Source organism: Octopus bimaculoides, chromosome Z, assembly GCF_046866305.1.
Source record: "Octopus bimaculoides isolate indiv1 chromosome Z, ASM4686630v1, whole genome shotgun sequence".
Classification (NCBI taxonomy): Eukaryota; Metazoa; Mollusca; class Cephalopoda; order Octopoda; family Octopodidae; genus Octopus; species Octopus bimaculoides.
Window position 1 is genome coordinate 28,262,731 of NC_142944.1, and position 12,215 is coordinate 28,274,945.

The window sequence follows — 12,215 nt, forward strand, 5'->3', positions numbered from 1 at the left end:
TTGATTCTATGTATAATATTTTGTGTATAATATTTAACTCAGTCCTTTTCATCTTTTATAATTATTTCATAATTATGTTATTTGTATTCTGCATTTGGAAATATTCGGTCACTATTTTAGTTTAATAATTTTGATAATATTGCATTACAAGAAAAATTGTTTGCTTTATAATTTATCATAATTAAGATTATAAACTGCTGCTGCTTGTAAAAATGTGATATGATAGAAATTAAAGAGTTTCCTACATTTTAAACTGTTTATTTTCTGATAGTGTTTGTGTTGTTTCTTAATGACCAATGTGTGCATGATTGTGTAGACTGGAACAGGGAGAGACACCTCGTAAGTAATTGGGAGCTAATGTCTCTTCACGTTATGAATAATTAAGTGAATTATATTGCTTTTGAAAATTACAATCTCTTTCTGGGAGGTAGATTGGTTGCTCAGACAAAAAGAAATTATTTGGTTGTTATGGAGTAACCCTTTTTTGTTTGATTTTCTGATATGTGAAATTATTTCTATACCCTGAGACATTCAAGTTAGAGTTCTCATTGTAACTATGACAACCAAAATCAGTATACTATTCCTGTCAGTGATAATAAACACATTTCTTCATAGCTTGTGTTATTTAAAAATGTTATTTCAACATGTCACTCACTTTTTATTTATATATATGCATCAGTACTCCAATGTTCCTCCACATCCTGCCAATATTGTTTTAATGCGACCTGGTTATTACACTGTGCCTAGTTGGCAAGAATTGACTGATATCACTGATGAAAATGGTGATTGCATCGTAGAAGATTTCACAATTGGAAGAGAAGGGTATGGAAGTGTGTTTTTTCCTGGCCCTACAAATATTGCTGGAATGAATTTTGATGAAATTGGTAAGTAGTTCTTGTTACTATTACAGTGATTGCTCAGGATTATGATTGTGCCAAAAGGAAGCTACATAATTGTGTGTGTGTGATCATCATACATTCATCTTCCATGCTGGCATGGGTTGATGAGTTTGACATTACATATATATATATATAGTCACTAGTAACAGTCTAGTCATGGTACAGTTAATCAGGTTATTCAGGAAGGTGTAATCCCCAATGATGGTATAATAGTATTATAGTTAGCTGCTACAAAAGGTAAAGGTGATGCCTTAGATAAAAACAACTACAGAGGTATCAAACTGCTGGACCAGGTCATGAAAGTTACAGAGAGAGTTATAGCTCAATTGATTAAGAATAGAATTAAACTAGATGAGATGCAGTTTGGGTTTGTTCCTGCGAAAAGTACCACAGATGCTATCTTTGTACTTGGCTTTTGTCAACCTTGATGAAAGCTTTCGATAGGGTTCCCTGTTCTCTTGTCTGGTGGTCTCTAAAGAAATTAGGAGTAGATGAGTGGCTTGTTAGAGCTGTACAAGCCATGTACAGCGGTGCTGTCAGTAGGATGAGTCGGCCATGAATACAGTGATGAATTTAGTGTACAAGTAGGGGTTCACCTGGGCTCAACTCTCAATCCACTCTTATTTACCATAGTCCTCCAGGTCATAGCAGAGGAATTTAAAACTGGATACTCATGGGAACTACTTTATGCTGATGACCTTGCTCTTATCGCAGAACTGGAGAAGATGACAATAGACTGAGATGTCTGGCAATATGAAGTTCTTAAGACCTGCCCATTTAGCAATGCTGTGTGTTCCATTCACATTTAACATTAAAACTTTTCCACCCCAGCAAACCAAACTCCATCTCTTCCTCACATTTTCTCTTTTTCATGCGCTATGCTTATCTCTTGCTTCCCAATCCTGCCCTCACTGTATCTGCTATTCTATTGTCCTCCATCCCCTCTATATACCCAGGTTTCACCAGTCACTGCATTCCCCACCACCACAGATTTTTAGAGAGGGGGCCAGTTGATTAGATTAACCCCAGTATGCAACTGGTACTTAATTTATTGACCCCAAAAAGATGATTTTGTTAAAATGGGTTACAATTCAAGAAGTAATATAAAAGCATTTGCAGTTGAAACTTTTTGGTCATATGAAGATAGTTTTGCTCTCTGTAATCACTTAAATTAGTCATGTAGTGCATAACTTTCATACCTTGTATGCATATGTGCATGTGTGATGCATGTACACACACATGCACACACACTTGATAAATGTCTTTTAAAAGATATGAGGTTTCAAGTTGTTTGCTAGCTGAAGGCATATTGTTTTTTCCAATAGAAGACCTAACTGAATATATTTATTGTAGATGTACCATATTAATTTATATGCAAAAATTTGGCTGAAAAATGCATAGGATAGTTGTTTGGATTGGACATATGATATGATAGATGAAACTTCTTATTAACCCTTATGATACCAACCTGGCTGAAATTGGCTCTGTAGTACAAATGTCTTGTTTTCAAAAGTTCTGAATTAAAATCTTTCACCAAACCTTAGTCACAATTTATGTTCCTAACATTAGCTTAATGATAACTAAATTATTTTATTAAATTCTTTGTTATATTTAAAATTAATTGAAAGAAATACAGTAACGAAAGGGTTAATGTTGGGTTTCTGTGATGATAACGGTAAGTTAAATCATTAGTGTATATTTTGCAATCAGTGTGGAATATAATTTCTTGAAATACCTGTTCTTCACATCTCAGAAAGAAGCATATATTACGAATGAGGGTTTACAGTGAACTGATTTCCATTGATTATTCCATTGGTTCTTAGTCTGATAATCCTCCCCATCAGTGAGATCTTTTTTTGTTATTATTTTTGTACTCATTTCTCATTAATAAGAAAACAGTAGTTTACATTAAAATAATCCTTTCTTTGCTGTGGTGTTGACCATGTTTAAAACTTTAAAAACATTCTTCATTTTAGTAAACACTAGCAGTATAGCCCGGCGCTGCTCGGGATTAAGCTAGGATTATTAAGTGATCAAGTGCTTTATTTCAAACCAAAATAAGTAACATGGACATCAGATTTGAGCGAAAGTTGCATTAGAGATCTGCATAGGTTGATCTGAAGGTTTGCATTGGGGATGTGAATTGGAGTAACTTAGGAAAACTTACCAACAGCCTTAACAAAAAAATAAGGGGCCTGTCCCTTCTAGGTTAACTCTAACCCTAACCCTGAACCCTAACCCTAACCCTGACCCTAAAACCGTAACCCTAACACCAACCCTAATCGTAATCCTAATACTAACCTTAACCCTAACCCTAATCCTAACCGTAAAACTCTAACCCTAACCCTAAAACCCTAACCGTAACACCCTAGTGGAAATCGTGCGGTTGTTAATCTGAAACATTACAAAACCCTTTTTGTGGTCCGAAAAACGGGTTGGGTGGTGGTGACTGACAAATTATTACATACGTTTTGTTTCATAGTTGTGAAATATAAACAAAACTCTTTCGCTCCCAAGGTAGTATATATGAGGGGGAGAAAGATGAACGATTTAAAACAAATAAATGATTTAAAATAAATATATTTGAATTGTTGTGTGAGAAAGTATATATAATCTCATTATAGAATATAGTGTCTTTCAAAAACATCGTATATTTTAAACTATATCTCATATTTAAGAAGAAAAAAAAGCTTTTTACATTTTACACTTTGTCTTAACTACATTTTCATTCCTAATACGCTTTCTGCCTCCCTTTCCACTTTTTCGTTCTTTTGTTTTGTTCTTTTATTTAGACGCTAGCAAAGTAAACTCTTAGCAAATACTGTACCCCCATCTGTCAGAAACACTATTTCTTTCTTTCTTTCTTTCTCTCTCTCTCTGTCTGTCTGTCTCTCTCTCTCCTTCACGCGCGTACGCACAGATTTGACTTCGCCATGTCAACAAACTTCAAAATTCGTAAAAGTTTATCGATTTTTACAGCTATACGCGGGTACCTCTGAGAGAAAAAAATTGGCCAAAATGCACATAAGGTCATTCCGAATCTCCTCCTAAAATTGGAGCGACATGCGTGCTAATTTGTGGATGTGCATAAACAACATTCATGTACACACACACACACAAACATCCTCTATTTTATAGATATAGATAAAAATTTGTCTGTCTCCCTTTCATCTATAACTCACCCCAACCTCATGAGAAACATTTGACCATACAGCTGACCTATTTTTGTTAAGTATATTACAGTTACTAACTTTGATTGACAAACTTAGAAATGAAAAGAAAATGTAGGAGAAAACTGTTGCTTGTCATTTTGCTTGGTGTTTTATCATCTCTGCTATGTTATCACACTTACACATAATATTTTTCAAGTTAACTTACAAAAACATTTCAGTTCATTTCCGAAAAAAAGAAGTAACAGTTTATCCTGATGACATAATGAAACCTGAGATTGGGCAAGGGTTGAATAAAAGAGCTGAAATAACTTTGGATTGTGTATGGCCTCTGGATAAAACAACCAAAACAATCATCTCGGTGAGTACATGGACACTACCTGAAATTATTTCAATTTTATTATAATCACTCTTATACAAACATTAAAGAATTAATATATATATTAAAGAATTAAAAACTTAAGAATGTTGTCCTCCTTTAAAATTTTGAATTCTTGAATGAAGCAATGGCATTTTTATTACAGAGTCCAGAAAGACTAAAAGTTATGAATTATGAAAAACGCCTTGAAAACGCTACAATAAATCTTGGTGGTCAATTTTTGGATTATCGACCTGAAACTGGATCATGGGTTTTTGAGGTGGGATTATCTTTTTAAATGTCTTTTCTTTCCTTGCCTACCATTAGGGCAAACTTTGACAAATTTCTTTGTGTGTGTATGTGAAGATTATATTGTTAAATTCTTTTTGTTTTTATTTTCTTATATTAGGTTAAGCATTTTTCCAAATATGGTCTCAAAGATGATGATTCTGAAGATGATCAACCACGTGATGTTACAAAAGCCATGAAAGAACTTCACCAAAGAAATTTAGCAGTTCAGGTTAGTTTATATTATTTAATCCTTCTGTTAAAATTTTGATCTTTATCCTTCATATCTACTCTAATTTCTTTCAACTTTCTAACAGTATTTAAAATTCTTTGCTAATTCTATCCATTACTACTTTGTATCAATTAAAAAGAAAGTGTAGTATTTTGTATCTAATTATCTACTGATTTATTAAAGATCTATTTATATTCCTGATTAAATTTTTATTTCCCTTGCAACTTCTGGAGCTGAAATGACTGAACAAGCTGTCTACCCTCTTGCATCCAAAGATTTTTTAAGACCTTCACTTGCAAATACTTTCCAGTTTATGAATTTATATCTATGTAATTTTCAGCATGAATTACTAAATAAGAGCTGTTTAAAATATTGTGAAAATATTTGTTATGAGAATATACTGCATGCTCAAGCAATAGTGAAATAATCAGAGAAGGGAGCAGTATAAAATATTAATACATACAATATTGGTGCAGGTATGACTGTGTGTGTGCTAAGAAGTATGCATTACAACCACATAATTCTGGGTTCAGTTCCACTGCATGGTACCTTGGGCAGGTATCTTCTACTTTAGCCTCAGGCTAACCAAAGCTTTGTGAGTAGATTTGGTAGAAGGAATCTGAAAGAAGCCTGTTGTGTGTGTATGTGTTTGTCTCCAACTACAAGTGTTGTGTTTACATCCTTGTAACTCAGCAGTTTGGCAAAAAAAAAACCCCAATAGAATAAAGTACCAAACTTTACAAAAGAAAAAAAGTACTGGGGTTGAGAAGTTCGACTAATATTCTTCACAGTGTAATGACTGAAACAAGTAAAAGTTAAGACAACAAAAACATGGAATTAAATTTAATGGAATAAAAAAACTCAACTAAAAATTTACTTATAAATATTCAGAAACTATATTAGGTGGTATGATTGAACACAATCTGTACATTAATTTTACTTAGTAAGTGCTCCCTCCAGTGGTTCATCCTGTTGAAGAATTTTTATCAGTTCTTTTCTTTTCTCTAATACTTTTGGCTAATGGTGTGTTCTCAATATTCTGAGTGTGAAAACCTTCATATTTATCTTCCGAAGAACTTGTTATTAATCATATAGCATACAAATAGATATTATTGGTGGGTCTAAGTGTCATTAATATTAGATTTTGCATGACAAAAGGTAACTAATGATTGCAAAATTTTTTGTTTATAGTAATAGATATGAGAAATTTTATGACATAGATAAAAGATACCATTGATAACAACCCACCTGAGACAACACCTGGTTCTATTATACAAACTTTCTGATTTTGAGTGAAATAAACTAAAAGCTATCAAAATTTTATGGTAATTCTCAAACACCAGCTTATTAACCAGGTTATTTTGCTAAATTCTTCATTAATTTTAGAATTAATGGCAAAAGATAGTGTATTTTAACAGAAATATATTAATAAAAATAATTTTACCAATAACATAAAATCTTAGAAGGAAGGGTAGAATCATAAAATACCTTGTGAGAAGTAATCAGCAAGTGTTTTTCTTACTTGAGTTATCTTATTCTCAGGACTTAAGGGTTAATTTGCTTCCTTTTCCCATCCTATTGTACATCTTTATTATTCTTTATCATTTGCTTCATATCTGGTAGGAAAAGTCTTGCTTTTTTCATTAATGTTTGCATGATATATTACTGGAAGCAATTAAATATATTTGCTATTGTTGTTAGTTAATGTTTCTTGCATTTGTCACTTACATTGTATGTAGCAAATAATGTCAATCATCTCCTTAATGTTGTAAAGTACTTCTCTGCACATAACAGCAAAGATAAACTCAGTATCCACCAGAACTACCATAGATCTTCAATTTCATATATTGCACAGTTTTGTTTGTCCCTTATCATCACAGTTTTGGTGTCCCTTATCATCTAAGTAATTGGGTTTGCTACCTCCCTAGTTATGCTCCTTACTTGTTTAACCCTTTCGTTACTATATTTCTGACCAAAATACACTCCTCATGAGTTTCAATTAAATTCTAAAATAATCATGAATTTAGACTAGTCTCATTAAACACCTGTAACTTTTTTATTTATCAACATATTAATGTGATATTTGGAACATAATTAAAGAAATGGTTCTTAATCAATTCTATTGCATAATTTTTGTCTCTGAGTTCTCCACGTACTGGGTGGGGTGGGGGGTACTGCTAGTGTCTCTCACATGTAAATATTGGTTCAGCTTCACAAATCGTACTCGTTCATAATACTGGAAATATATTCATCGCCAAAAGGTTCCTGATCGCTCCAGTAATTTGTTATTCTGGGTAACTGTCTAATACCCATAATAATATTTATGGCAAAAAATGCCCGTATTTCATCTACAGTTGCAGGAAACCACAAGCTATCTTTTTTTTCTGGCTTGTTTACATTCTGCGTAACTGTTTGTTTCCGCAGTAATCATTTCAAATAAGCATGAAAAAGAAGTCTAAAGGTTTCGCTTCCTGAGAAAGACTATGGGTAGACCCTGTTTCCTCAGAAAAATTGTTAATAAAAATATTTTTAAAATCTTTTTCTGGTGTAAAATCATCCTCGCTGTCGCCGTTGCTGCTTTCAGAATCACTGCTTTCAGTTTCGGATACAGAAATATCCGATTCATTATCGTTCACCACGTGCTTTTGTAGCTCATTCATTCTTTTCTTCGATATCTCCATATCTTCTGTTGAAAAACCTTCAAATTTGGAATCACTGCTTGATAGCATGAAACTCCTTTCCATCTTCAAAGTTGAAAAAAATTAACGCCGCAAAAAATGTGGAAAAAAATCTTCCAAAATTCACTGAGTTCAAATATCACGCCAAACAATGTCGGAGACAATAACTCAACTGTTTGCAAAGTGAAATCAGGTGTTTTAACGAATGTACTAACGAGATTTGGGTTCAAATATACATTTAAATAACAATGGGTACACTCGGCCAGCTACGGCCGGGTTAGTCTTATGAACCAAAAAATTTTTCGGCCGGGTTAGTAACGAAAGGGTTAAGTGTCTTTTAAAATTTTTGCTGTTGAGAGGCTTTTAATACTGGAATGATTAAAAGAGAGGGCAGTAAAATTTGAAAGCTATGAGCAGTAAAGAGTGTTGTAATATATGGGAGTATATTTATAATCCGGCACTGTAAGATATATATTTGACTGAGGTATTGTTTTGTTTTGTTTTTTTCTCATTTTCTGATAAACTTCTTTTGTATCTTTATTTGTATTTTAAGGGAATCAGATTTTAGTAGATTATCTTAGAAATTAATAATTTTTGTCTTTTACATACAAAGGTTATTACTTTTGGAATAATGATATGTTAATCACTTTTATTCTTCAATGCTATTTAATCTCAGCTATTTCTTTTTGAATCATACATCATTTTTGTTTTAGAAGCAAAGACTACCACCCAACAGTGCAACTAATGGTGATACCAACCTGAATGTGCCTCAGGCTTTCACAAAGAGAGATATGTTAGAAATTAATGATTCAGATTCTGCTATGCAGTCGACTTCTCAACTACCAGTTAATGGGCTCATTACAGAAGATGATGCTGAAATGTCTGATTTAATTGGATTTGATTATTCTCAAAAATCTTTTGAAGGTAAGTGTTTAAGTTTTGAAATTTAGAATTAATAAATTTTTCAATTATATTGACATTTATCTTGCAATTTCATCTAAAAATATTGTGGTACTATCTATGAAATATCCAGTATCGTAATCATCATTTACTGTTTACTTCCTTTGGTGGTATGAGTTGTACAGGTCATCACTGCTCAAATCAATTCTTATTTTACTACCCTACTAAACGTGTCAGAGAATTATGTCTCACTTGTAAGTTTTATTTTTGGTTTGCTTTTTATGGTTGGATACCCTTTTAATCACTACTAGTCGTATTTTATCATGGCACTGACACTAGAGAGGTCAACATATCTGCAACAAGTCTAAAGGTCCCTCTCAGCTTTGTGTCATCTCTGAGTATTCACCATCCATTTTACAGAGTCTGTTTAATATACTTTTCATGGCAACAGTCCTGATGAGATTACCTTATATCCTGTAAGGGTAGAAGATTTTCTGTACTGAAATATTTGTTCATTCATATCAGGTTAATATGTTTGAAAAGTTGAATAAATGCATATGTGAATTGAGAAAAAGAATCAGCACAGGTGGATGAAGGTTGCAAGAGAGTGATGATAGAAACAGAGTGGTTGTAGGATAATGACAGTAATAGAGACATAATTACACAATGCTAAAGAGTGATGATAAGTGTCAAGAGCAAATGATGACTAGCTGAATAGAAAAGATAATGGTGTAGGAAAGGAGTTATACACCATTAGGTGTATACCCGCTTCCGTACATCAAATTACTAGAAGAAACAACGGAACACAGATTCTGAACCATCAACACAACAATATTTATTTACAGAGGAAATAGGCAGCACTTCGCCCTTTTGGTTGCTGAGACGCCGTCAATGATGTTGGTGGTTATTTGTCTAGTTCCAGAGTTGGAATGTTGGAAAGACTGTCTCCAGAGTTGGAATGTTGGAGAGAGACTGCTTGTACGTCTGAGCTCTTCGCCGGCCGGCGAGAAAAGAGAATGAAAAAGGGCGCGAAGCTTGGGTGTCGAACGACCACGCATGCGCACGAGATTCTTCCTGTATTCCTTCCGGAACTAGTCCCTGTGCATGCGTGGATAAGCTTTCCGGAATGTCTGCTATTAAGGCGTCACTACAATGGTATAATGTATTGGGTACTGCCTTTTTTTAGTTACATTACTGAATAATGATAATAACATCGAAAAATACCTTAAGGATGAAAACCCAGGTTCGAAATTTCCCCAAGACACCTGATGAAGGCTGGAGGGTATATCAGCTGAAATGTTGTGTTAACAAGAAACAAGATGAGGACAAATATCTGTCAACATTTACTATGTCTGACAGCATTGAATATACCGGTGTAAGTACTACTTGACATAAAGCTTAAAATGAAGGTAGAAGTAAAACAAAGCAGATCTATCAAGTCGGGAATGTAGACAAACAACACTGTTTCAGGGAAGAGGAAAGAAGTATAGGTCAACAACAACAACCAGTGGAAGTATGGCTTCTGAAATATAACAATATTGGTTTCAACTTAGTATCCAATCAAAATTCTTATAAAATAAATTTAAAATTGTCAGGCTTAGTATTGATTGATACATGATTTGATTGTCTTTGTAACCATTGCTCTTAAAATAACAAAATGACCTCCATTGCTTTGTTGGTAGAAATTATTTGGAGAAAGAGAATCTTAACTTGAGTGAGTTGAGTTAAAATAACAATATCGAGATTTCATTTCCATTATGAAGATAATATTAGACGATTCAGAAAACAAGGAAAAGCAATCAGGACATACGGCGAAGTTAGTATCTGTGTTAGACATTAAAGTAAAAAACAAAGATATACTACAAATTTAAGGTAGCTCAAGCTAAGTTTAATAATCTGTTACAGCAGAAATGAGGGAATGACTTTTCAGGAGAGCTGTATAGACAAGATATTTATTTGCATGTATTTTCTGACTTTCAGAACATTTATTTTTCATTTTTAGTGGAACCAATGGAAAATGCTGAACCAGCTGAAACATTCCCACACAATCTTGTACTTGAAATAGGAGTTAATAGTAATAACATACAAATGATGAAGGCATCTTTCTTTGGAGATGCTGAAAACGGTATGTAAATTGTATGCATATCTTCAATGTGTTTTTTTTTTGTTTTGGAATAGATCTTAACAGTTTAAATAATTATACTTATTGTATCAATATATTTATATTTGCTGATAATTGCTAACAAAATAAGAAACCTTTATTGTTTGTTACCCATGCTTTTAATTCAGGATCACTTAAGGCTGCTAATTTGAATCTCATTATTACATAAATGGATTTTATTAGGTGAAATTTTGTTTTTTAAGCTGTATCCTAAGCATCAATTTAATTATCACTAAATGTGTGTAAAGTTGTTTTGAAAATTTATTGATCTATAGGTGCAGGAGTAGCTGTGTGGTAAGAAGCTTGCTTCCCAACCACATGGTTCTGGTTCAATCCCACTGCATGGCACCTTGGGCAAGCGTCTTCTACTGTAGCCTTGGGCCAACCAATGCCGTTGTGTATGTGTGCATATATATATATATATATATATATATATGTATTTGTGTGTCTGTGTTTGTCCCCCCACCATCACTTGACAACCAATGTTGGTCTGTTTATGTCTCCGTAACTTAGCATTTTGGCAAAAGAGACTCATAGAAGAAGTGCTAGGCTTACAAAGAATAAATCCTGGGGTTGATTTGTTTGACTAAAGGCAGTGCTCCAGCATGGCTGCCATCAAATGACTGAAACAAGTAAATGAATAAAAGAATATATAGTTGTTAGAAATGCGATTGTGAAGTGGTTACAATAAATCGATCTGAATATCAAAAATGAACTTCTACCATTAATGTTTTTTTATTACATTTTCAATTATTTTTATTTTCAGAAAATGTTAATGAAAATGTTGACCTTCGGAAAAAGTCTGTAATCACACCTATCATCACTTCAGAGAAAAGTTCAAATCATAAACCGCACTTAAAAAGGAAGGATTATATAAAATTGCAAAAACACACACAAAGTAGGTTTTAACAGTATTTGTAAATAATAATCCATTCTTGCAACTTATTTTATATTACTCTTAAAGATTGAACATCTATCTGTATATCAATAACCATGTTCTGAACTTACTTTATAAAAATGTGTATAATGGTATGTCCTTGATATGGAATTTTTCCAGTTTCTGTATATTAACCCTTTCACTACCACACCACCTGTAGATGCCAGTAAATTAGTTTAGTTAATGTTACTGATCTGCCTGTCATCATTATTGCTTAATGTTGTTTTCCATGCTGGTATTGGCTGGAGGATATGCAGCTATCTTCATCCATATGCATCACATGATCAAACCAGCAGTCTTCTCTCTTGCACACAAAATTTGATGTCTCTTATACCCAGTTTTCCTCTTAAATCATTTACACTCTGTCGTTCATACACACTGACATTACCCATCCAGCAGAGCATGCTAGCTTAATTCCTTTATTGGCAGAGGTACCTTATAACTTTTTACATATACAATATATCAATTAACTATAGTTAAATTCACTAAAAGCCACAAAATGTACCTCTACCAGCTGGGTAGTATGCCCAATAGTGGTCAGATTTGTCAACTCCACCAATATATTTATTATAGCAAATATTCTCTAAGGGTT

General features: G+C 33.3%; 1 protein-coding gene across 1 annotated transcript in view; it reads left to right on the forward strand.

The window, feature by feature from the left end:
• The window catches only part of LOC106867789 (nuclear pore complex protein Nup98-Nup96), a 64,712-nt gene that overhangs the window by 30,438 nt on the left and 22,059 nt on the right, over window positions 1-12,215 (forward strand). The window contains exons 14-20 of the mRNA XM_089365319.1: window positions 680-884; window positions 4,291-4,430; window positions 4,594-4,707; window positions 4,837-4,947; window positions 8,339-8,549; window positions 10,528-10,650; window positions 11,453-11,584. Coding sequence (XP_089221445.1) covers window positions 680-884; window positions 4,291-4,430; window positions 4,594-4,707; window positions 4,837-4,947; window positions 8,339-8,549; window positions 10,528-10,650; window positions 11,453-11,584 — 1,036 coding nt within the window. The remainder of the gene's footprint in view (window positions 1-679; window positions 885-4,290; window positions 4,431-4,593; window positions 4,708-4,836; window positions 4,948-8,338; window positions 8,550-10,527; window positions 10,651-11,452; window positions 11,585-12,215) is intronic.